Source organism: Seriola lalandi, unplaced genomic scaffold (genome assembly GCF_002814215.2).
Source record: "Seriola lalandi dorsalis isolate HSWRI2012SDOR001 ecotype SW California unplaced genomic scaffold, Sedor1 jcf7180002054861, whole genome shotgun sequence".
Taxonomy (NCBI): Eukaryota; Metazoa; Chordata; class Actinopteri; order Carangiformes; family Carangidae; genus Seriola; species Seriola lalandi.
In genome coordinates this window covers 4706063-4731201 of record NW_019525414.1, presented here as the reverse complement: position 1 = coordinate 4731201, position 25139 = coordinate 4706063, and the positions used below count along the sequence as shown (strand labels likewise).

The 25139-nt window shown below is 40.3% G+C and overlaps 4 protein-coding genes across 7 annotated transcripts; all 4 read left to right on the top strand.

Moving 5' to 3' along the window:
• The first annotated feature begins 2398 nt into the window (after positions 1-2398).
• On the top strand, positions 2399-9673 carry ppardb (peroxisome proliferator-activated receptor delta b). The gene is made up of 8 exons (XM_023427623.2): positions 2399-2799; positions 4771-5172; positions 5263-5414; positions 5531-5669; positions 6085-6287; positions 6498-6704; positions 6803-7046; positions 7811-9673. The coding sequence occupies exons 2-8, from the start codon at positions 4830-4832 to the stop codon at positions 8056-8058; spliced, it is 1536 nt and encodes a 511-aa protein (XP_023283391.1). The 5' UTR covers positions 2399-2799; positions 4771-4829; the 3' UTR covers positions 8059-9673.
• Positions 9674-9805: 132 nt separating this feature from the next.
• mkrn4 (makorin, ring finger protein, 4) lies at positions 9806-16024 on the top strand. 3 transcript variants are annotated; one of them, XM_023427454.2, is made up of 8 exons: positions 9806-10271; positions 12455-12583; positions 12668-12915; positions 13018-13094; positions 13209-13453; positions 13543-13650; positions 14931-15030; positions 15142-16024. In XM_023427454.2, exons 1-8 carry the CDS (start codon positions 10201-10203, stop codon positions 15277-15279), a joined length of 1116 nt encoding a protein of 371 aa, XP_023283222.1. In that variant the 5' UTR covers positions 9806-10200; the 3' UTR covers positions 15280-16024. The 3 variants fall into 3 exon arrangements, with proteins under 3 accessions (XP_023283222.1, XP_087035855.1, XP_023283221.1); XM_023427453.2 differs by having other exon boundaries at positions 10102-10271; positions 13206-13453; XM_087179729.1 differs by lacking the exon at positions 15142-16024 and having other exon boundaries at positions 10094-10271; positions 13206-13453; positions 13543-13748.
• A 570-nt stretch (positions 16025-16594) lies between these two features.
• On the top strand, positions 16595-21578 carry fance (FA complementation group E). Of its 2 annotated transcripts, none has more exons than XM_023427461.2 (10): positions 16595-16911; positions 18086-18674; positions 18764-18808; positions 18907-18963; positions 19374-19517; positions 19601-19724; positions 19973-20048; positions 20133-20199; positions 20312-20437; positions 20546-21578. In XM_023427461.2, the coding sequence occupies exons 1-10, from the start codon at positions 16595-16597 to the stop codon at positions 20648-20650; spliced, it is 1650 nt and encodes a 549-aa protein (XP_023283229.2). In that variant the 3' UTR covers positions 20651-21578. The 2 variants fall into 2 exon arrangements, with proteins under 2 accessions (XP_023283229.2, XP_087035761.1); XM_087179635.1 differs by having other exon boundaries at positions 16866-16983.
• Positions 21579-21865: 287 nt separating this feature from the next.
• Positions 21866-24862, top strand: rpl10a (ribosomal protein L10a). The gene is made up of 6 exons (XM_023427714.2): positions 21866-21948; positions 22384-22455; positions 22737-22817; positions 23837-23985; positions 24081-24253; positions 24645-24862. Exons 1-6 carry the CDS (start codon positions 21944-21946, stop codon positions 24813-24815), a joined length of 651 nt encoding a protein of 216 aa, XP_023283482.1. The 5' UTR covers positions 21866-21943; the 3' UTR covers positions 24816-24862.
• The last annotated feature ends 277 nt before the right edge of the window (positions 24863-25139 follow it).

Sequence of the window (25139 nt, the reverse complement as noted above, 5' to 3'; positions counted from 1 at the left end):
TAAGTTTCTTAAAGTTTCAAAGTTTCAATATCAAAGAGAAACACAAGTATTAACCAATAGATAAATAAAGAGTATTAATAGACCATCATGTGTTGCAAAGAGACATTTTATACTTATTTTCTAGATAAAGTATATGGCTGATTTTAGCTACGAAAACATTTGACTTTTGTTTCTTTTTAAAATTATATCACCGTAACAGAATTACAAAACATATAGTTTTTAACTTTCTCGTTTCTTAAGGAAATTATATTTCTGGTGTAGCAGCACTTATAAATTCATGTAATTATGCATGCAGATGTTTTCTTTGTAAATTAATTAATTTAATGTAAATATCATGGCCAGATCAACCTGCTGCTGGAACTACAGTAACCCCCCCTGTCCAGTGAATGGATTATTTCTATTTACACAGAAATGTATTTAGCAGCAGGAAATAATAAAAGTCTTAAACCTGCAGGTCCTCAAGATCAGGTCATAAAAGCAGCTGCTTGTTGCCCACGGTCTAGTTACAGCGTTCTCAGATCTCAGCAGTTAGTTTGGGTTCCTATAATGTTATCATACCCAATAAAAAAAACTGGAGCCACCAGAGTTGTAAGAAATCACAGTTTCCCTCAGAGGCTCTTATTACATCCATTGATACAGTGGTTTAATATTGACTGCCAAGCTAACTTACAATTAAACATATTGTTATGCTGCACAGTGACCCTGAGTCTCAGTATTTGAAATTTAGCTACAATGAAATTAGATTAATAAAAACTGCTTCTCCAACATGTTGCGAAAACCATGCAACCCCCCTCTATCCGACTAGTTCAGGCAATTCTATTCTATTCATACAGCCAAAATTACAAATATTTACTAATATTTTTTTCCCATATTTTTTTCTCTAATTGATGTAGGCTATCTTTTCTATTTCTATTTCAAATATGGTTGATAGCACAAAAAGCTTTGTCGTATCAGAGCACTCAAGTAAAATGCCCATGTAGCAGATTAGAAAAAACAGGAAAAATCTCCAAATAGTAATGTATGTTTGTATGGCGGGTCTGAGATGTTATAAATGTAAAGTTCTTGTCAAGTGACTAATGTGTTTAAAATAGTTGGTCATCGTGATTGAAGCTTAATCTCAGGTTTTTTTTTTATTGTTGAAATGTATAATCTAATATTCATTATATGCATAAGTTGATATCGTACACTCTGGGATCTCTTCCTTCATGGTGGCAGTAGATGTCGGTAGCGCAGTAATTCTTTTGCAGTTTAAGACCAGAGTAAGATGGATGTCTACCTTTGGGTATAACGAAGACCTAAACACAGTGGGAGATATACAGTCAGTGGCCATTTTATTAGGTACACTTGTACAGCTTAATTCAATTAGTTAATTAGAGTTAGTTCTGCCATAAAGTCTACTTGTATGTTTGTTGACTATAATGTTCAGTTTTTGTTCACACATGTTTTTTTATGTGTTCTTGTATAGTACCAGTGATATAGTGTAATGTTCTGTAATATTGTAAAATCTCTTCACATAGTAATAACATTAAGATGAGAAGAGGGGGCTGATATATGCTGAGATTTCAGCTTGTGCAGACTTAAACACGTGTTATTGATTAATATTATAAATTAATAACCAGTAGAGATGAAGGTGTTTACTTGTGAAAAAAAAAGGGGAAGGGGAGACACTGAGGCTGCATACAAGGCCAGATTTTTGTGCTACTCCACTGTACTGTATATTTATTGTGTCAGTCTTAGGCCTTGAACGTCAGAATCAGAATCAGCTTTACTGGCCCAATATGTTTATTTGCACGTACAAAGAATGTGACTGGTTTCTTGGTGTACTCACACACAGTACCAATAACAATGTTCAGGAAGATACTCATGGACATACAGCAAACACAAGGACAACAAATCTGAACAGAGATAAGTAAATGACTGATGCACAAGCCAGTGGTTGAAAAATAGATGCATGCATAGAGTTAGGTAAAAGATAATAAAAGGATAGTGTGTACAAGCAAGCAGGAGAAAAATAGATGCATTTAGCAACAACAAATGCACAACATACAATGTATCTGTACATACAGTATATACATGACTATTACTTTAAGTAAAAAAGAATAAAAGTGGTACAAGAAAAATACTGAGGGTTAATGTAAGTAAAAAGTTATTTACAGTAGGTCGATATACTGGTATTTTATATATATAAATATATATATATATGTATAGCAAAATACCAATAATACTTGTCATTGCACTATGTGAAAAAACAAGAAAAACAACAGGGCAAAATAAAAGAGACCTTGACTCCTCAGTCAGAGAACTGTGTGCAGGTTCCTGTGAATTTTGTGTGTGTTGTGGTCGGGGGGGGGGGCGCTGTGTCCTGGCATGTGACGAGGAGGAGGAGAGGGGGCAGTGGAGCAAAGCAAAGCAAAGCACAGCAAAGTAAAGCTAGCAGCAAGGATAGAGTCGGGGAGGGATTATCAGTTAACTATGCTTATCTGCATGTGATATGGTGGCCGACAAAAAGTGACCACACTGTCTTTCTGCTCTCTGGCGCTCAGCGATGTGTCAGCTCGGCCGCTACATGAAGGCCTGAATCGGTCTAAGTTTATGTTAGCAGTCTGGTGTTAGCTCCTGCCGCTAGCTCACTCCTGCTGCTGCTGCTGCTGCTGCTGGTGACTTCACTCAACTTGTCAACAGCCGATCCGATCGATCCTGGACGGGACTCGGGACTGTTTTCGCTGCTTACTCGTTGTAGCCCGTTGGCAGTTTTCTGTAACCTAAAAATCTTCTGAACCAGCAGCACTATCGGGAGAGGTAAGCTAACTTGGCGAGCCAGCTAACGTTTATTGAAGGCACACACGGGAATGTGGGTCAGCCACGCTAACAGCTAGTGGTAGTCAACATCCAAGGTTAGTAGCTAACTAGCTGAGTTAGCTAGCCGTACCGCACTCTTCGACGGCCGACTGACAGGCTAACGCCACTCAGTTACACGTCTTATATCGTTTCCTCTGGCAGTAAAAAAGTTTGACGGAAGCCATTTAACTTAATTTCTCAAATGCTTGTGTCCAGTTGTAGTGACTGGTAAAATTCACAGTAATGTTAGGAGAGATTTAGGAGAACCAGTGTGACAGGTTGTCTCCTGGATGACAAGTCTTAACAGTCCTAACTCCAGGTGGATTTTTTTGGTTTCTCTTTTTCCTGAAATGTTGAGAGGACACAGTTTAGACTTCTTACCACTTTGGGCCATCTTGAAACGACAGTGTTCATTCTGAAAACAGTAATAAATGTCTAATAATAAGTAGTCTCTGTGGGTGTTTGTCAGGGCACGGCTACATTCACGGGCGGATTAATCCACTAGGGGGCCCCGGGGCAAAAATGTAACCCCCACCCCCAAAGCCCTCTCCCCCACCGCCTCCACTGGCGATCAACACTGCCCAGTGTGTACATAGTGCATGCACACTGTCCCCTTAAAGCACCCACCAAGTACACTGTGCACCCTACCATGGAGCTGAGGCAAACAATAATACAGATGTCTGCAAGCTGCAAAAGAGGCAAAGTTTACTTTTTAAGATAGTGGAGAACAGGCTGAAATGTTAAAGATACACTAATGGCAGACCAATACAGTGGTGTGGATGGGAATCTTGTGTTGTAGTAGGAATGTGGCTTTGTTTTCTGTCCAGGCCTGTGTTGTTGTTTTAAAGTTTGGTTTTAGCCTCACAGACACATATTCTGATTAGAGATTGGGTGGGTGATACATATATATTATAAATTGTTTGATTTATTTACCCATGAAGTCTCTTAAGATGAGTTGAGAGAGACCTGTCATTAAGTAAATTGTCACACAATCGTTAATTCACAACAATCACGTGAACACAACAAAACCTGAGAGACATGACAGAGAAGAAATGACTATTTAAAACAATTACATTCTCCAGAAACTTTTTTGAATGTGATGCCTGAATGCCTGATATGAAATCAGTGTTTCCAGGTGAAGTTTATCTTGTAATCTTTTTTCAAATCAATGAACAGACCTGCTTTTTTGCCTATATTGGATTTTTATATGATTTTGTGTAATGAAGTATCTTGATTATACATTTGCTGTATTGAGCCAGTGACCTCTCTGTTGATATTGCAGTAAATGTACTACATTGTGATTATATATTGACATCAGAATATAAAATCACATTATACCATAATAGAGGATGTTATTCATATCCACCACCCAGATTAAAAAGATGTTTCAGGTTTGCCCTTGTTCAGGGCTCTTAATGGTGGGGGGCCCTTGCTTGTCTGTACAGCTTGCCTTATGGGTAATTCCAAGCATGGCTCTACTGCAAGTGTATATCATGTCATAAGCTTATTACCATCAAGGACATTCGCTGGTTCCTCAAACACAACCAGTAGTACTGGACAGACTTGGGAAAGGACACATAAATATACATAATGTCAAAGATTAGTAAATGTACTCATTTAAATTACAAGTGATAGACTAAACCTGACACTAAATAGCTGCACAAGATATGATTTTTTACCATTGTGCTTACATAAAAAACAGGGAAGCATTTTGGCTCTGCAACGTGTTATGACAAGCTTCATGCTCAGTTTGGCTGGAGACAGGTCACTGGAATCGGGTTGTTAACCACTCACATGCTGGTTTTAATAACAAGGTAGACAATGTGTGATTAAGAGGTGTTCATTGTTCTTAATATAATGCCCATGTTAAGTACACATTCTTAATTAAATATTGCTTGTTAAAAAAAAAAAAAAAAATCTGTTCTTCAATAGTGGAGCTATGATGGCAACGTGACAGGAGGGGCACCGCTGAGTCAGCTTCAACAGGAACCATGGAAGGGTTTCAGCAAACTGCTACAAAGAAGCACGACGGGGTGAACGGCTACTGTGAGCCCAAATCCCCCCAGGACACCGCTGATGTCAGGTGGACGTCACCGGAGGGAGAGTCCGGGGGTTCGGACAGCTGTGGGGGGACGAGTGTGTCAGAGCTGACAGACCTGCAAGAGTTGAAGGCTAGGGAAAGTGAAGATGAGGAGGACAGGGACGAGAAGGAGGTGGTGCCTGTCTCTAAAGGCCTGAAAGGGGACCAGAAGAAGAAGAGAGAGAAAGAGGGTCTGGATAAGGAGGAGAACAATCACAGTAAGCAAAACAGCAGTGCAGCGTCCAGCTACACAGGTAAGACGTTTTAATGACTTGAACTGGAACATGACATTTAGATGGCAGATCATTCTTGAGCCTTCATCTTCATGAATTATTTTTATGCAGACCTGTCCCATACCTCGTCGCCTTCGTTGTCAGAGCAGCTGCGTCTTGGCCGCGAAGACAGTGCAGGGTCTGGGATCAGCGTGGAGTGTAAGGTCTGCGGGGACAAGGCCTCGGGCTTCCACTATGGCGTGCATGCCTGTGAAGGTTGCAAGGTAACACGGTTTGTGTATTACATCAGAACGGCTTAGTAAGACTATAAAAGGTGATACCAGTAGTTTTGTACATTGCAATATGAGTTGCTGAACTGGTTGTGCTGTTTCTTACTCAGGGCTTTTTCCGGCGAACCGTGCGCATGAAACTGGAATATGAGCGCTGCGAGCGTTCCTGCAAGATTCAGAAGAAGAATCGTAACAAGTGCCAATACTGTCGCTTCCAGAAGTGCCTGTCTTTGGGAATGTCCCATGATGGTGAGAGAGAAAGAATAAAGAAAGAAAGAAAGAACAAGATGAAAGCTTTTTCTTTTTTCTTTTTTTTTCTTTTCTTTCTTTTTTTTTTTTTTTTTTTTTTTTTACAAATCTAAGAATTGAATGAAAAAGTGATGAACTGACACGGGTTGGGCTTAGAAGAGTTTTATCAAACCTGAAGTGAGTAACAAATCTGCTCATTTATTTCAAATCCTTTCTAATCTCCTTTGCATAATTTGGTGCTGGAAGGTGAAAGGTAACACAGATTTTCAGGCATAGCACATGTTGTTGCAAACTGTTAGTTGACGGTTAGTTCTTGAGTTTCAAGAATTTAATGAACATCAAGATTCACAAAAGCAAGCTACTCCTGGAACATCCACTCAAAATAAAACCAGCATGTGTCTGTATGTTTGCCTAGCGATCCGATATGGACGTATGCCTGAGGCGGAGAGGAAGAAGCTGGTGGCAGGCCTCCTTGCAGAGGAGCTGAACCTTGGCAAACCAGGAGGCTCTGACCTGAAGACCTTGGCCAAACAAGTGAACACAGCCTACCTGAAGAACCTCAGTATGACCAAGAAGAGGGCCCGCAGCATCCTGTCGGGCAAAACCAGCAGCACCTCGGTACATTCTCACTCTCTCACTCTAAAGTAATACATCATACATGATTGTTTTAGTCAGTCTAACTTAAAAGTCCCCGTTAATATATACTCCATTCTAACACTGTGATAATTCTGTGTACCTCACCCTTCAGAATGCAACAACTCTGGTTCTAAGTCTTCGCAGTTACAGATATTTGTTCAAGAGAACTGTATTGTTTTGTCCCCCTTTTAGCCATTTGTGATCTACGATGTAGACACACTCTGGAAAGCAGAAAGTGGTTTGGTGTGGAGCCAGTTACTTCCAGGTGCGCCCCTGACCAAGGAGATCGGGGTCCATGTGTTCTACCGCTGCCAGTGCACTACGGTGGAGACCGTGCGAGAGCTCACCGAGTTTGCCAAGTGCATTCCAGGGTTTGTAGACCTCTTCCTTAATGACCAGGTGAGTCACCGTCTCCTCAGTGTGCTGTACAGTAACTTCATTTGTATGTGGCTGTTTAGGAAGATGCTAATGTACAATTGTCCTTGTGCTTTCTGCAGGTTACTTTGCTGAAATATGGTGTGCACGAGGCTATTTTTGCCATGCTGCCATCTCTCATGAACAAAGATGGACTCTTGGTGGCCAATGGGAAAGGCTTTGTTACTAGGGAGTTCCTGCGCAGTTTAAGAAAGCCCTTCAGTGAGATCATGGAGCCCAAGTTTGAGTTTGCTGTCAAGTTTAATGCTCTGGAGCTGGATGACAGCGACCTGGCCCTGTTTGTTGCTGCCATAATTCTCTGTGGAGGTGAGAACAGGGTTTTCTTGTTTAGTATGATGATGCGTGTTATGTTCAGGATATCTCCAGGTCTTGAAAAGTTTTTCAGAATTTAGTTCCCTCAAAAAAAGGCCTTAATCGATATTGAAAAGTCTTATATTTTATTTACAATAACCTCTTGCCTGTCATAGGCGGTAATGTTAGTTTTAAAAATGTTTTTGTATCTGATTACAGCCTGTCAGAACACGTTGCACTCGTATAAATTAAGTGGGATGATTATGACATAGGAAGCTATTCAGTCATTTTTTGCGGGATTCTAATCAGACCCATCAGGCCTGTGGCAACAACTGTCACGGCTGCTGGCTGTAACAAAAGTAGTAGCAGTGCTACTGCGAGGAAGCTCTTTGTCTTGTATTGGGCAAAAACATGAACTCAAATGAATTCATCTTCTTTCTTTTTTTTGGTTTAACACTCTATGCATTTTGTGCTGCTTATGACGCTTCCAGGTGCATTAATTCAATTAATTATATAATTAACAATTATTCTTCTATACTGCTAGTAAGTAGTGAAAAAAGTGGTTTGTCACTTATTGTCCTCACTTATCACCATATCGTCCCTTCTGGTTTTCCACCATTCTTTAATACGTTGGTCAGTATGATCATGAAGCGAGTATTAAATTTCTCCCTATGTGGTATTAAAAATGTCTTTAAAAATCTTAAATTCAACTTGTCTGTTTGCTTATTTAAATTGTGACTCATCATGAGCTGTCCTTTGCTCCCATCTTGCTCTCCCAGATCGTCCCGGGCTAATGAACGTGAAGCAGGTGGAGCAGAGTCAGGACAACATCCTCCAGGCCCTGGACCTCCACCTCCAAGCAAACCACTCTGACTCTGTCTACCTCTTCCCAAAGCTGCTGCAGAAGATGGCCGACCTCCGTCAGCTGGTTACTGAGAACGCTCAGCTTGTCCAAAAGATTAAAAAGACTGAGTCTGAGACCTCGCTCCACCCTCTACTACAGGAGATCTACAAAGACATGTATTAGTGTTCTTCAGCACAGACTGCTCTTAGCAATACTGTTACAGACTTAATTTACGTTTATTATAATACACTGCATTCAGTACAAGCACTGTTCCACGTTTGGGCATGGATTTTAACATGTGCAGATGAGGCAGAGTCAAGTGGTAGGGCTAACACAATCAGCAAAGTCTTCACAATGTCAGCATTACCTTCAGCACAGTAATTGTGTGTGTGTGTGCGCGCGCGTGTGTGTGTGTGTGTGTGTGTGTGTGTGTGTGTGTGTGTGTGTGTGTGTGTGAGAGAGAGAGAGAGAGAGAGAGATGAGCATCTGGAATCATTTGCTGCAAGTCCTAGTTTCCCACAACGGTCACTTAACAGAGAGAATGATATGTTTTCTCACCAAGGCTGCTCCTATTTCATCCTAATAGCAAAGCTGACCCCAGAGCAGCATCTAGAGAGAGCTTCTCCTCACTCACCTCGCCTGTGTCTTGCTGTAAAGGGAAAGCATTTCATGTTCTCACACCAATGGCATAGTTGAGTTGAGCTGTCAGTTTGTACTTTGCAAGAGTTTCTTATGATGCCAATGTCTTTGGTAGAGTGATTGTTCTCGGACTTTGGGTGAAGCTGAAGATGCACAAATTGGGTTTTGTTTACATCTTTATAATCATCATCATCATCATCATCATAATCATCATCAATGACCGCTTTCTTTGCCATTTGGTTTATAGAACACAAACTGGGCTGGCTCCAGCAGTGTAGAGCTCTCTCAATGCAGCTGTCTGTGCAATACCATTTCCATTTTGCAATAAATGTGGAGATCCAAGTTATTTAGGTCCTGTCTTAAAGCCATCTACCCAAGTGGTAACTAATGGACTATGCTGCATAGATTAAGTTTCTGAAGCTGACACTATTAACGCATGACCCATTGAAGTACAAGGGACAGCATGTTTTTTCTTTTTTTTTAATCTGCAAATTATTATGAACTTGCCATTTTAAGGTTTTTCTTAGTTTTTTCTTTGTAATTATGTTACTAATTATTTGTAATTGTTGATCATACTTGTAAGGGCAAAACATGAATTACTATCTTGTTTTATGTATTACGTATATGTTTTCTTTCATATTACATGCCTGCCTATTTAGTTTAGATTGTACCAAATATATCATTGAGCATACCAACAAATTTTTCCTTAATGAGGAACTTGGATTGAACGCCTTAGAAGGATCTACCTTAAACCAGCATACTGTACCATGATATCATATTGGCAAAATTGATTGAAAATTGATGATTAGAAAGCAATCAACATCCAGCATCTGGTATGATAAATTGTTTCTGTATTCACCCTAGATATAACCACAGCCCTAGATTACTACGCTGTCTGTGTGCAGTCTGATTTGTCTTGTTAGGAGAGGCACAAAGTGTAACAGCCTTACAACACTGTAGCCACGGTTCACAAGTTTATTTTGTTTTGTTTTGTTTTTTTTTCCATATTCTGTAGGACTTCTTTTTTCACTGTACTTATTCCGAATGGACTTCAGTATGTCAGCAGTGGTGCTCACTGACTCCACCCTCAGACGTCTCCTCTTGTGCTCTTATTCTGTCTTGATCCCTATCTACCTCTAATGTATGATCTGTGACATTATTCCACTGTCTCATCTAATCTCTGACAATTTTTTATGACTATTTTTTTTGGCCTTAATCCTGCTTTTGATACGTATTGCAAAATTTGATTTTATTGGCTGATGTGGAGGGATAAAACGAGAAAGTACACCAAAAAAAAGTTGATGTAAGCTACCTCTATGCCTTTGTAAGTGATGGATTGACACATTTGTTCACAAAAACACATGAAAACTTGACATTTCGTTCTTATAGTCACATGTAACCTATCTGCAGGTCTAGTTTAGTTACATCTCACTTTAATAGAAACAGTGATTTTCTCCTATTTTGTTAATGAGGTAGACAATATGTTTAGGTTACCAACTCCCTCCCCACATGTTAAAGTACCCTTTGGTGTGCTCACTTATTAAACTTGGGGGAGAGTTCAGACTCATTGATGGATATAAGGGAATTTAGGAACCGTTACGTACAAACGTCAACGTCACGTTTCTATTGGTTCGTTGCTAAGTTAATTGGTAAAAGCAACCGGCTGTTAACTATTTAGACGGTGGGATGGCGGGTGCTTGGCGGAATGCTCAAAACACATGGAGGATGGACTCGGGCCGTAGTGGAAGTGTCTGTAGGTAAGTGGTAAGCGGCAGTTTGTCGTATTTAAAGCCGCCAAGGTGGACAAAAAGTAGAAGAACAACAGATAAGATAACGTCGCTAACAGTTGTGTTTGTTCAGCTCGCACTACTTTGAATTGTAGCTGTGCTGCATTCGAATGCGGTTGTTCAGATTTCAGGCAGGCGAAATAACACCAGGAAAAGTCGATCTTTAAGTGGCTGTTAAACCTTTAAGAGAAGCGTGGAGAGCCGTGTGAATGAACGGGTGGGTGTGTATCCAGCAAGGAGTGGTGAAATGTTGGCGAAAAGTCAGATTTTGGTGGTGACACGCCCTCTGACCTGTGTTGAGTTAGTTATCGCGTTCAAAGTGGAGCATAGACATAGCTAACTCGTTTTGGCAGCAGTTGGAAGCCTTGATTTCCGACTGCACCTAAACACGCGCAGTTGAGGAGCTCATGTCTGTATGGTATTTTTTTTATTTAGCGCTTATTCTTCAGGATAAAACAACCACTGCATTAGAAAATAGTTACTGCAAGATATTGTTGCCATCCATTCGTATATATATATATTATGTCCATTTCCATTGTTGTTTTTCAAACGGCCGGGTTAACAGTTCGTTTAACCTCCCCTGTCGTTTACAGGAGCATTTTTTAAATGTAATTGTTCTTTGCTCTAATTACAGTTATGCTCGTAAGTTTACATACCCTGGCAGAATTTAAGATGTGTACCCCCCAACAAAAACAAAACATCAGAGATCCACCTCCATGCTTCACAGTAGGGATGGTGTACTTTTCGTCATAGGCCTGGTTGACTCCTCCAAACATAGCGTTCATGGTTGTGACCGTAAAGTTAAGTTTTTTGGTCTCATCACTCCTAATGACTTTGTTCCAGAAGTTTTGCGGCTTGTCTAGATGCTGTTTGGCATATTGTAAGCAGGCTGTTTTGTGGCTTTTTATTAGTAACGGTTTTCTTCTGGCAACTCGACGGTGCGGCCCATTTGCTTCAAGTACCTCCCTGTTGTGCATCTTGAAACAGCCACGCCGGTGTTTTGCAGAGAAGCATGTATGTCAGCTGAAGTTGTGGGATTTTTCCTTTGCATCCTGAACAACGTGACAGTTGTGTCTGAAATCTTTGTTAGTTTACCTGACCGTGGCTTGGTATCAAAAGAACCCCCTTATTTTCCACTTCTTTATCAGAGTTTGAACACTACTGATTGACATGCTCAAGTCTTTGGATATCTCTCTAAATGCCTTTTCAGATTTTTATAAAGCTCAACTACCTTTTCTCACAGGTTCTCTGACAGTTCTTTTGCTTTCCCCATGGCTCAGTATCCAGCAAAGTCAGTGCAGCCCTGGATGAAATGTGCAGGGGTCTCTCAAAAGCTAAGAAACTCATTGACTGTTTCTACACGGACACTAATTACAAGCAAACAGGTCACAGGTGTGGAAACTTACCCTTGATAGCCATTTAAACCTGTGTTTGTCAACTTGTATATTATCAGGCCAAACATTCAAGGGTATGTAAACTTTTGATCAGGGTCATTTGGGTGGTTTCAGTTATCATTATGATTTAGAAAGGGCAAACACAATTTATGTGCTAATAAATGATGTCATCTATCCCTAAATAAAAAGATAAGAGTTTTCTGCATGATCAGTTATGTTTCCCAAAAAGTGGCCAATATTTCACAATTTCTGCCAGGGTATATAAACTTATGAGCACAACTGTAATTGTTCTGTAGATGCCTCTGAAGGTTTGCCTTGACTTGATATGACTTCAAACGATGTCTCAAGTTTTGACCTTTGTTGAAATCCAGGCATTATTATGATGATGATGATGATGATGATGGTGGTGGTGAACATGAACTAGTGTTAGGCTGGACTTGCATAAAATGTACCCTATCTTATGTATATGAAGGAGGACTTCAAATGCTGTGTTTTGCAAGCTACAAGACGGGGCATTTATTTTGTTTCATTAACTGATGATTTAATTTTAAATCTAAAAAATTGACAGATTAGTCTGTAATTAAAATGATGTTTCCTTAGTACTTTTACTTTTAAAAAAGGGCTAGTTACCATTCAGAGATCTGAAAGACTTGCATTTTGAAGACTTGTTACTTGATTCAGAGTTGCCCTAAGGGACATGAACCAGTTCTACTTCTAGCATCATATTGGTTGAAATTTACTGTTCCCTTTTCATTACAGGCATTTCATAAATGGCTCTTGCAGATTTGGTCCGAGGTGTAATTATCGACACGAATGGCCAGTTATACCGTCATCCCAAATATGTCGGTACTTTCAGAAAGGTGGATGCTGGTATGGTGAACGCTGCAGGTAAGCGTGTGTGTGTGTGTGTGTGTGTATTAGGATGATATGCAAACCCATTTATTTGGCTCATGCTTTATTTTCCACTACTAGGTATCTCCATGTCCTTCAGCCTGAAGCTGCTGCAGCTCTTACAGGTAGAAGAGGTTCGGTGCCTAACGTCTCCTCCTCCAGGGTGGCTCGCGCTCCACCTGACAGAAGAGGGTCAGAGCCTGCTCTTCTGCAGGCTGAGGTGATGTCCAGGCAGGAATGCAGCAGATCAGAGACGGTGGTTGATCTATCGGATGCTCAACACAACACTGGGCGCCTGGTTTCAGATGTTACTGAAGAACGATCAGATGGTACTTGGAAAATTTTCATGGGTGAAACTGGTTTTGGTCAGAATTTCTCCATACTTAACTTTTTAACTGCATTTTTTTATTTTTTATTTTTTTTCTTTGCAGATACTGACTCTCCTCTGACTGCTTCTCAAAGCTCAGTCATTGCTCAAGCAGGTGCATGTGGTCGAAGAAACGAACAGGTTAGACTCTAATTCGCTGTGTTAAGTGTGATCATTCTACAGGGCTTGATGGTGAATTCCACTAGATGAAACCCTGGAGGCTTTTGCTGATTGCAAGGCTTTTGTGTTCAGCAGACGTCGTCAGCTGAGACAACAGAGGATGGGGCTGCGGCCTCTAGTGCCCAGGGGAATGTAGAGGAAATGGAGGCCCTCCTCCAGAGTAAAAATGTGAGCTGTGGGATCTGCATGGATAAGGTGTATGAAAAGACGGATCCAAGAAACCATGTTTTTGGTATCTTGCCAAACTGCAATCACTCCTTCTGTTTACAATGCATCATGACCTGGAGGAAAACAAAAGACCTCGGGCTGGACGTGGTAAAGTAGGTTTCACCAGATCTGACTATTTAACTGCAGCTGACGACATAACATAAAAGATCTGGCATGATGTCGCTGTTTGATTATTCCTCAGGACCTGCCCACAGTGCAGAGTGAGGTCTCCCTTTTATGTGCCGAACAAATTCTGGGTTGAAGGACAAGCAAAGGAAAGTGTAATTGCTGCCTTCAAAGAGAAATGCAGGTATGGCAAGAGATTCCGTTTTGATAGCAGCACTAATCACTACAGCAGGAGCCGGTTGCATCAGCAGTTTATAAGTTCAACCTCAGCCTAGTTCTAATGTAAGTGGAGCATAATTGGATATTTTCCCAGTCATTTTAAACTGTATTACCATTGCAGACTCTGACACAAGCATATTTCTCCATGTATGCAGACCTAAATGGGGCAGGAAGTGATGCCTACACTTTATAAAGTATATCTGTTCAGCCTCAAATTATCATTTTTGGAAGTTATGCTAGCCTGTGAGACTGCAGTGACTTCCTGTTTACAAAGTTCATTGTTCTTAATTGGGCAATGTTTCAACATGTCCTGTCAACATAGTCTTTACTAGCTAATATGATTCTCAAGTTTTAATGGTGCAATCTGATTTTAGTAAATCACTCGTTTGAAGTCGCCAAGAATTTTCCAGATTTTATGCTCAAACTCAGTGATGGATTTATGAAGAGCTGCCAATGCCCACTCCAGGGTTTCAGGTCTAACATGACTGTTCTTAAACCTAATGTGCAGATGAAAGGATTTTTCATTCTGCCTGAGCAGTTTTTTGTTTTTTTAAATTCCAGTGTTGAAGTGATTCTTTTGTTTGACATACTGTTGTTAATCAAGTTGACTGACACTTAGCTGCAATTGAAAAGCATAACAATGGGCCACATCCAGACTAATCACTGCTACCAATATAAGTCAAAAATAAAAATGATCTAAAAGTTGATGTGACCATAAATATCTGGCTTTAACATTTACTGTATAGAGCAGGTCAGAGGTTTGCAAATGGAGAGCTTGATCCGCAATTTGAAAAATGTAAAACTTGTATTAAACAAATGGGATGACAGTATTTTACTGTGACGATAACTTGGCCAATGAAGACAAATTCTAATAAGCCTGCTACATATGATCAATCCTACCTTTTTTTAAGTGTCCAGATTAACCCAGTGATCTGAATGTACCTGAGCTGTAGCTCACCTGCTGCTACTGCAACTATAGAAGTGTTGTAGGTTAAAGTAGTGCAGTGTAACTTTACTGTAAATAATACTAATAAGATGTAACACAATTGACTGACTGGATTTTATGTCATTATAAAGAGTAGAGATGTGGTTACTTTTTTCTCTCTCTTCTCTCCATGTAGTTTTGCCTTTTTAGTGTTAAAGATACATTCATAACTGCTTTGAATCCAAAGCCAATGTTTTGTGATTTGTTGACAATGTGTCTGAAGAGTCCTTCCTGTTCTGTCTCATCTCTTATGGTTACAGTAAGAAAAGCTGCAGTTACTACGCACGATACAGATGTTGTCCCTTCAAAACGGAGTGCCTTTATCGCCATGATAAACCCACACGTAGCAGATCATTCCCGGTAAATATGCTTTAACCCTGAAGTGTGCTTTTAAGTTCTCATGACTCCAGCTGTGCACGAGACCCTGTTGGTGTGTTTACTTCTCTCATACATTTTGTTTCCTGCTCCCAGTATCCTACAGAAGATGAAGACGACTACGATGGTGTAGATCTGCTTAATTTTTTCATAGCCATGACCTTTCTTGGCGACGAAGACGACGATGATGACTATGACTTTCGTTTTTACCTAACTGAGGAGTATGGTTTCTGAGCTTTTTCATTCTTTTTGTCAGTGCCTGAAGCCACTGAATGGGGCGTCAACTATATATAATCAGTTGCCCCATTGAGCCCTCTGTCCTCCTTGAAGCTTTTGAGTAGCCATGATCAGGATCAAGGTTGTCAACCATGCACCACGGAGTGCCAAGTGTGTTGATGTTTTTAATTAGTCAGACGACAGCAGGTGATTTAGAACTTACCTAGAAATTGCTTTCTACAGTCTGGTTGGAAATGAAATGTGTACACTAGCTCTCCACGGCACTCGGTTTGTTGCCCTGGATTTAGATAAAAGCACCCCAGATAGAAATCCAGTATTTGTCCTACCTCTAACGATTTTGTGTGTAATTTGTGGTCTTCTAGTTAAAGGTTTTCCTTTACCTTCCTGTGGCCATAGTTCTTCAAACTTGTTGCAGATTGTTAATTTCTCCTTTACCTCTCTACTGACTTGATGAGTGATAATTTCTGACTCCTCCCCTAGCAGTTTGCACCAGTTTGATATTTTAAAGTGTGGTGTGGATGGTAGTTTTAATTGTCTAAAGATGAAAAGTGTACTGTACCCCTTCGTCCTTGTGCCCATTACCGATAATGCCTGCCTCAAGAGTGACATCCGTTTTCCTGGTTTTGGCAAGAGCAGAAAATGTTGAGATTTTATTTCTTTTAAACAAGTTGTACTTGTACACAGAGAATAAAACATTGCTTTGCACATTGTCTCACTGAAAAAGTGTGCTGTGCTTTTTATTGACACTTTTGACAATCAAAAATTTGTAAAATTTAAATCTGTAATTTGAGAGGCCAGAATCTGTTGCTTCTGACTTGATCACGAGATGTGGATGAATTACATTCATGAAGAAGAAATCTTATTAAGAAACGATGCAACTAATAAATTAGACGATATGAAGAGTTGGCTGGAAGAATGGAACAGGGAAACTAAAGTTAGACATTTCAACAATATCCAAAGGAAAGTTGGTGAAACTAGCTGAACTGAAAAGACATCTCAAGAATAAGATTTAGACATCCTATTAGTACACGTGCATGTTTAGCAAAGGATTGGTAACATGCAGCTGGTACATGTGAGTATTGCAATTTACAGGAAATTGTAGAACGTGATTTATTTATTGTCCTCAGTATCGGCAAGAAAGAGGTTCTCAAACACAAAGTGGAAAAAGACCACACCAAGCCTGAACTAAAAGTACTGTTGCGCTTGCATTCAGGGCTTGTGGGATGTAAAGCGATACACATTTTTGGAAAAGAATATAATAAAGCTTATTAGACTCATTCAGATCCGCACTCCGTCCCGGCTGGTGGCGGTAATGAGCCTAAAAGCTGTTTGCCAAATGCCAACCGCAATAAAACGTAAGAGGAAGAAATATCAACAAACTGGCGGCAGCAGCAGCAGGAAGACTTTACCTGGGAGTCGGACCGCCGGGATGTTTCTGAGCCGGTTTGACGGCCAGTCGAAGCTGCTGGTCCGGTCGCTGATGTCTGGAGCCTCCGGCGCCCGCAGAGCGCTGGACGTCTTCCACAGGCAGCAGCGGGCTGACCCCGACATGTCCCTGGGTCACTTCATAGAAACACTGTGCCAGGACGAAGTAACATGTCCAGAGACCGAAGCCCAGCCACTAAGTGTGTGAGTAAAGGTACACAGCAGTGGGTGACTGAAGAGAGGACAACGGTCCAATTCAGCATAGCAACATAAACGGTGTGAGATTTTACTTGCTATAGAAACGGTAGATGAGCTGTGTAGGAACCGCACATTGGTGAGGTACTTGCACATTTAGTTGATTGTCTTTTCAGGCCACTTTAAACTTCTACTGCACTGCACACATTTGACAACTTACTAGTTATTTTAAAAGTCAAATATAAAACATATGAAGCGCTTGTAGCATATGATGCTTTGTTATAGAATATATTATCCCACCGTATACACAATTAGAGCTGAAGAAAATAAGTTGATATTGATATTTTGGTAATCCTTTAATTTCTCATTTAAAAATGCCAAACTCAGCTCATATGTGAGGATTTGCTGCTTTGGAGTGTGAGGTTGTCACTTTAGGCTCTGGAGTAATTTTGATGGGCATTTCTCAAAGTTTCTGACGTTTTACAAGCCAAAAAAATCAATTGATTTATCAAGAAAAAAAGTTAAACTCTCATTGGTTAGGTAGTCAGGAAGGTCTTTTTTTTAATTTTTTTTTTAATCACATATCAGTCTTATTTAGGCCTCTTTTACTAGTATGAACGCAGTATTACTAATGCAGACAAGGCTATTAAAGCATAAAAAAATTAAAAAGTCAACTAAAACTGTCGTTATTATTCCTTGTAATAAAAAGTGAGTCAGATTGAGTGAGACAGCAGGTTTAAAACTGCTGTTTTGATTTTTAATACTGGGATTATCCTCCTACATTTTCCAACTACACCCCACTGATTCTTTTTAATACCATTACAGCTGTCGCTCTGAAATTACAATCCTCGACTACGCACCAGAAAAGTGCTGAATCAAGTCTAGTTTAAAAAACTAAAAAAGGCCATTACAACTTTGCAGAGCTGAACATCATGTCTTCAAACGTCCAAGTCCAAAAACCACAAAATGTCTTTACAGGTTTTTGCTCTCACTACTTTCGCTTGAAAAATGACTGAAATGATTAATCGATTATTAAAGTAGTTTCTGATTCTTTTTCTGTCAATCAATTGATCAACTAATTGTTTGAGCTCGAGCAAAGACAAACTGTTGACATCCTATACTATATTATGTCACATACCTGTGCCTGTGCCTCACACCCATTTTTTTTCCTCACTTATTCTAGTAAACCCATGGTGTGCCTGTTTCCTGCATTATTCAAACAAAATCTGCTGTCCTTCATCTATCTGGTCCACTCGGTGCTTCCTCAGACCTCTGTCCTCCATCTGCTCAAATGCCTCGGCCAGGACCCTCATCCAAACCCCTGGATCACCGCTTTGGGTAGACAGCTGAAGAGAAGCCTGGGGGTCCACAGTGAGGAGCCTCTGTGCACTCCACCGTGCAGCCAGAGACTCAAGGAGCTGTCACAGCGTCTAGTTGGTTTCGGTGCGGCCGGAGGATGGGCCAAGTGTCTCAGCGGTCAGCCATCGGGATCTGAATCTCAGAGGTCTTCTGGTTTATCAGAGCAGGGGACACAAAGGAAAAGGAAAGGAAGTTTTGTGACTCTGGACTCTGAAGGCGATAAAGAAACGGAACAGCAGAGCAAACGGATAAAGATGGATATCTGCGGGAGCGAGTGTGTAGATGCAGAAGAACAGAGCGCCAATGAGGAGACAACAGGAAGGTTAGAAAGAGATGCTCCAGCAGAAACTCCTGCTGAAGACCTGCAGCCGGCTGCAGACAGTCCGCGGGATTCCCTGCCTGAACATATAAAGGTAGAGACATTGTGAGGAAGCGCAGACTCTTATCACACAAGTTAGAGTTGAAATAACATAATTGGTCTACTGTGTTTGTAATTTTTCAGGTTTCTGTTCTTCAAATAAAGGAATTACTGGAAAGTCAGACAGAGGTAAAAAAAATTCTATCACCTAGCCAGCACACTTTAACAGCACAGACTCTAAGTGATGTTTGGTATTAGCATAATAATTATTTCTATTGTGTTTGCAGTGGGACCAGAGCTCCATGGATGTGTTCAAAGTTCTGAACAACTGTGACCCCGCTCAGGTGTGTCCTCAAGAATGTATTTTATAGTGAACTTCAAATGTTTTACCCCGACATTTAGACTTTTGTGTGTTTCTTGCGTTATATTTATATGTGTTTGTGATAATTTATTCACCCCAGTCATGTACAGTATATGGACACCAAAAGTTTCAAGGTAGTGCAACACAACACGAGTATAAACAAATACAAGCTCAGAAATGATAGTCAACATCTCAACCAAAGTTTCACAAAGGTTGTAAGTATTTACATTGTACTCCAGTTTGAGAAATGAATTTGAGAAACCAGGAGGAAAATAGTGAAGTACCAGCCTCAATGTGCTTTATAGCTCCACTTTACCACATCGTCATATTATACAGTTGCTCACTGATGGTCTGTGATGAGACAAATCCAACTCCTCTGCCTCTCCTGTTTAGGTGGAGGTGTTATGTAACATGCTGAGTTTATCTGCTTTACCGGAGCAGACTCTGCCTAAACTGTGCAGCAGTGTTTTGGCTCTCTCTCCCGACCTCAGCTACAGCACGGCAGCAACACTCATCAAGAGCCTCCTGCTGGAAAAGGTACAACACTGGATATGCGAAGGATGCGAAATGTGCTGCTGTGTGTGATACTGATGGGATGTCCTGGTTCTACATGTGTGCAGGTCCTGTCCCTGTCAGAACCGGCCTCAAGGTGCCTGGTTACTGCAGTGACATCACTGTGTGGCCATTACCCCAGACCAATGTGTCACGCTCTCATCGGACCAGTTCTAATGGAGAAGAACGTAGGTGAGGAAAAGGCTGAGCTACGACTGAGTTAATTAATCATTTATTAGCACAGTTTGTTGCAGGGGGATTAGAGTCAATGAGTGACAGAGCAGAAGTCCTGGAGCTGGCGTGGATTCAGTGTCCTGGTCCAAGTGCACATAAACAACACAGATGCTTTGATGTTACAGAGGGCTGAGCCAGGACCTTTTACACAGTCCTTGGCCCTAACATCAATTGATCTTCTATTTTGAACTTTGTTTGGTTTTCAGGGAATCCACAGGCTGAGCTGCTGAACAGGCTGATAGAGAGCTGCCTGGATTCCCACTACAGACTACTGCTGCTGCAGTAAGATAAGATGTTTGGATGTCAAGATGTCATGGACTCAGATGGTTATGGGTTGTTTGTTGATGCAGTTTATTTTTCTTCCAGAATGACTTTCAAAATTGCGTGGACTGAGGCGGCGCTCTCCATTATCCACAGCCTGCTAGACTCCAAGGTCAGCTGAATGTTTATTCATGGGAAAAGACCACCCACTCACAATCATAGACTGTATATAAAAAGGTTATAATAGTTGTTGTAATTGAGTTGCCGGTTTATTGTTTTTTCAGCCTGACTTGAATGAAGAAGTGTTTGCACAGTTCACGGAACAGCTCATCAGCCAGGGTCCTCAGTTCATTAAGTCTGTGAAGTTCGCAAAAATGATGTTAACAGTCCTCACCAAATATAGCAGCCATGTGAGTTTGTACATTTATATCATGCATATTGGCTGAACAGTGGATGAAAAAGTATTTGTAATCTTTCTGTGTATGTATTAATATGTATTCATCTCTTTTTTTCTCTAGGTGACTGCTGCACACAAACACTCCCTGTCCGCTTGCCTGATGTTAAATGAGACCTTCCTGAAAAAGTCTCTTCAAGCTGCTTTGAAAAGAATCACACACACATGAAGTGCGAACACATCACCAGCTTTCACAAAGTGGATGCCTTATAGGAGGAGTAATGGTTGTTGACAATACATTAACAAATACTTATATCTGCTTAATCCTACATTATGATGGATTATTAGTGATTTATATATAGATAGGGGGAGTAGAGTAAAGCGTTACCCATGAGGTTTCTTCTGACCTCATGCGTGTTAATAAACCTGTTTAAATAAGTTCTTGTCTACTTCTTGATGATAATCTAAATTGAAAGTGAAGCTCCTCAACCCACCTGTTTGACACTGACTGATTTCCCCTCTTACTATGAAAATCCCCCCCTGACTCGGATCTAACAGTTTTATTTAAACTATTCCAAAAACTAATCTTTGCATTCTTGACTTTTGTTTACCTGAAATTTGTTGCAGCACATGAAACTCATTGTGTTGTCATATTCATCAAGTGTTGGTCTGGATAAGTATCAACAGAATGAATTGTATATTAACCCAAATATTTTTATTTATTTATTTATTTGTTTAGTTGGTTAGTTAGGTCTGTCACCAGTGTTTCTTCATTTGAAAGGAGTCATAGTTTACCCAGAATTAATTAACCATACTTAAGGGATCTTTTGAACTTTGTTTTATTGGGAACTCTAATATTTGGCCTGCAACTCCGCTTTGACATTTTTTGTTTCCAACATACAAATATTTTCCAACATAGACTGTTATAAAATCAATTCAGACAGCAAAATGTTTATTATTAAAAAATAATAATAATTACAAGTAGCCTATTGGACGTGGCTTGGGTGCTCTTCAGTCATGAGCAAGAATTGTTGTCCCTACCTTTTCCGTTTTGTGAAACATGTTTTCTAAACTGTTGTGGTGGTTTCTAAAGTTTTGTGTTTTCTATTTTGTTGTGTCTTTGAAATTCGTTTTTCTAATATATTGTTTTCTATAAATGTGTGTGTTGTTTTTTCTGTTTTGGTTTCTGTGTCCCATGAAGGAGCCTTTGCATTTAGACATTTAGACCATGGTATTGAACTGCAACTCTCCTTTGACATTCTTATTGTTTTCACTGAAGACAGTACATATAAAATATTATTCAGGGAGCAGACAAGAGTAAATTAAAGAAGAATTAAAAAAATGAAATAACTCACACGGTTAAATAATATAAAAGTAATTATTTTTATATTTCTATTTAAAAAGAACAAAAAAACTACGTAATTTACGTTTTGGCGACGTCACCACGGTCGCCTTTATTTTGCGTCACTTCCCTCAGCACTTCCTTTTCAGCGTAGCGACGAGGGAGGGACAAGCTGCGAAAATGAGGTTAGAGCGAATTTAGTCGATAAATTAAAAAAAATAAGCTTGTAAATAACATTTACACCAGCTATGTTTGCCGTCAAACACTGTAGTGTAATTACGTTGTACGGCAGTTGTGTTACTCTGTCCAGTTTTTCTGGAATAGATGGAGCTAAATGTAACGTATGTGACCGGCTCTTCCGCCGATGAAGGAAACCACGTTAAGTTTTAGGTTCAATCCACCGTCATCCAAAGATAAAAAACACATTTAAGTTTACAATCAAACATCAGATGTTTAAATTAACTATATTAGATCATACTAATTCAAATCTTTCTGCGCTTTGTTCCTGTTTTGTGACCTTTTTGTCGCTACTGTTTAGCACCGCCAACGAACTGGATGGTAATGAGACATTTCTAACATTTCAGCTGGGCCTAAGTGTTTCTGTGTTTTTCTGTTAACAGTAAGGTTTCCAGGGACACGTTGTATGAAGCGGTGAAGGAGGTCCTGCAGGGCTCCCTGGCTAAGCCAAGGAAGTAAGTTGACATTTGTTTCTAATACCATTTTCTGTCCTGCTCAAGGCAGGAAGTCACTTGATTTTATATATTGTGTTGATTACATCTGTGGAGTATTGACATAAATATGAGATAAATATCAATAAGTCTGTGCAATTGGTAAATATACCTGTAGATTCTGTTTAATGTTTCATACCTCAACTGACATGATGGTGAATCCTATGTTAAATTATATTTTACATGTGGTCCTAAATTATAATGTGAACACTGCAGTGTAACAGCTGAATCTTGTCTGTCTGTAGGTTCGTGGAGTCGGTGGAGCTGCAGATCAGCTTGAAAAACTATGATCCCCAGAAGGACAAGCGTTTCTCCGGCACTGTCAGGTTCGACCTTTTACTGTCTCACCCACCCTTTTCCCTGTGTGCTTCCAGCCCTGTCTGAGTATTAAAACAGCCTTTTATATGGCCTTTAGAGGCTTGATAAACTTTAAAAACATTCCAGACAGGCCAGGGGCAGACATGGAGAAGTACTCTGGGTAGTCTGACTGAGCCGACTCAGCCTCGGCTGGTGAAGGCGAAGCAGGCGGACCCCTACCCTGGGTCTTAAAACATGAGGGGAGGCTTTGAGTGGCAGAGCTGGTAAGTTCATGTCCTCAAGCCGACCAGTTAACATTATGTTACCCAAGAGGTCAGCTGGACACCGGCCAGTGGTGGTATGGGTAAGAATTTTTCTACTACAAAGTAAAATCAGGGAGGTGTACATTTATTTTAAGTTTCCAGATGTAAAACCAAATGTTATTTCACATTAAGGAGCTCAAGTTGAATGCATGTAATTGCAATGTAATAACTAATCTATAAAATGAGTTTTGGCTAAGAATTAATTTTATTGATCTGTATTTGCAGGTCATGCACTCAACACTGAAGTATAGTAGAATGAAGTGACTAATCTCAAAAGGACATTTCAGTGTACAGTGTATTTCAGTACAGCAGCCACTTTACAGAAATCATAAGTTGTAATGAGTCAGAACAATGAGTTGAATGAGAGAACGAATTATATACAATAACTAAAAAAGAAATGGAGACAAAGCATATCTAGATTGTCTGTGCTGAATATACAATGTACTATAATGTTCTATAATAGTTTACAGTATTTGGACAGTGACTAAATGATTATTAACACATGAATCTGAAGGAAATCATATGTGATGGATAATGTAATAAATGAGTCCAGGTGAGCAGTCTGTCTCTTGAGGTGTCACTGTCACAGTCCCTTCTCCCAGCACTCAGTCATTGTCCACTGTAAACCTGAGACCTCTCTCAGCCACACCCTGCCGTACTACCAAAACCCCTGGATTTGAAGTGGGGTGGTGAGCATTGTTGCTAACTGCTTTGTTGATGCGCAGGCTGAAGACTCTCCCCAGGCCCAAGTTCTCTGTGTGCGTCCTGGGAGACCAGCAGCATTGTGACGAGGCCAAAGCTGCCGACATGCCACACATGGACATCGAGGCTCTCAAGAAGCTCAACAAGAACAAGAAGCTGGTCAAGAAGCTCGGTACGAAGTCCAGAACATGACCTTTGACATGCTTGAACATTAATGATTTAGAATGAGTTTTTTAATGTTGCTCACTTTCTGCTGTCCTCCTGTAGCCAAGAAGTACGACGCCTTCCTGGCCTCAGAGTCTCTGATCAAGCAGATCCCTCGTATCCTGGGTCCTGGTCTGAACAAGGCTGGCAAGTTCCCCTCCCTGCTCACCCACAACGAGAACCTGAACACCAAGGTGGACGAGGTCAAATCCACAATCAAATTCCAGATGAAGAAGGTACGTTCAGCAGCGCTTGATTCAGTAAAATCAGATAAATAGCAATGTTGAATAAAATGCTTCAGAAATGATCCTGGGAACTTACATTTCTTTTCATTGAGTGAGCAATGCCTTTTTTAAATATGAACTATTTACTGTTTTACATCACTGTTTATGGGACTGTTGTGACTCAAGGCCTCATACAGAAACTATCATCTTATTTTTGTAACTTAAAATAACCTTTTTGTGCATTATGTAATGGCCACTTCCAGCACGGGGTTATAATCATCGATACTGAATCATTCAAATTGCAGTCTTTATTTTTAATCCAGGTCTAGTGGTAAACACTAACCTTATATTGAAGAAATGGATCATTGGGTCACTGAACAGTATATTGATCTTTGTGTTGTAGGTGCTCTGTCTGGCCGTGGCTGTAGGACACGTGAAGATGACGGAGGATGAGCTTGTGTACAACATCCACCTGGCCGTCAACTTCCTGGTGTCTCTGCTGAAGAAGAACTGGCAGAACGTGCGCGCCCTCTACGTCAAGAGCACCATGGGCAAACCCCAGCGCCTCTACTAAATGATGGCTTTTCTGTTTAATAAAAAAAGGACATGCTCCAAACTTCAGTTTTTTGGGTCTTTTTTTTCTTTTTCTCTATAAATTGTCAGCTTTGTGTTCACTGACGGTGTGAAACTGGTTCTCATAGTCTAGAGTTTAATGCTCTTAGACAATCATCTTCAGTTGCAATGATTTTTCCTTGTAAACCATGTCGATGCTCAAGACTCAGTAATGTAGTTACCTTTGTTCATATAGTCTGTAAAAATCACTCAGTGCACATGCAATAGTCAAGTGAAATATCTATATATGCCTGAATCACCTGGGTTTAAAACTACATGAATAATA

What these genes read in the sequence shown, in the direction of transcription:
- ppardb (XM_023427623.2), top strand. Translation starts at nt 4,830, where the DNA reads ATGGAAGGGTTTCAGCAAACTGCTACAAAGAAGCACGACGGGGTGAAC. An exon ending in TTTGGGAATGTCCCATGATG is followed by an intron (nt 5,670 to 6,084) that starts GTGAGAGAGAAA and finishes ATGTTTGCCTAG; the next exon opens with CGATCCGATATGGACGTATG. An exon ending in GCAAAACCAGCAGCACCTCG is followed by an intron (nt 6,288 to 6,497) that starts GTACATTCTCAC and finishes TCCCCCTTTTAG; the next exon opens with CCATTTGTGATCTACGATGT.
- mkrn4 (XM_023427453.2), top strand. Translation starts at nt 10,201, where the DNA reads ATGGCGGGTGCTTGGCGGAATGCTCAAAACACATGGAGGATGGACTCG. An exon ending in TGGTATGGTGAACGCTGCAG is followed by an intron (nt 12,584 to 12,667) that starts GTAAGCGTGTGT and finishes TTCCACTACTAG; the next exon opens with GTATCTCCATGTCCTTCAGC. An exon ending in CACGTAGCAGATCATTCCCG is followed by an intron (nt 15,031 to 15,141) that starts GTAAATATGCTT and finishes TCCTGCTCCCAG; the next exon opens with TATCCTACAGAAGATGAAGA.
- fance (XM_023427461.2), top strand. Translation starts at nt 16,595, where the DNA reads ATGAGCCTAAAAGCTGTTTGCCAAATGCCAACCGCAATAAAACGTAAG. An exon ending in TACTGGAAAGTCAGACAGAG is followed by an intron (nt 18,809 to 18,906) that starts GTAAAAAAAATT and finishes TTGTGTTTGCAG; the next exon opens with TGGGACCAGAGCTCCATGGA. An exon ending in TCACCAAATATAGCAGCCAT is followed by an intron (nt 20,438 to 20,545) that starts GTGAGTTTGTAC and finishes TTTTTTCTCTAG; the next exon opens with GTGACTGCTGCACACAAACA.
- rpl10a (XM_023427714.2), top strand. An exon ending in TCCCTGGCTAAGCCAAGGAA is followed by an intron (nt 22,456 to 22,736) that starts GTAAGTTGACAT and finishes GTCTGTCTGTAG; the next exon opens with GTTCGTGGAGTCGGTGGAGC. An exon ending in GAAGCTGGTCAAGAAGCTCG is followed by an intron (nt 23,986 to 24,080) that starts GTACGAAGTCCA and finishes GTCCTCCTGTAG; the next exon opens with CCAAGAAGTACGACGCCTTC.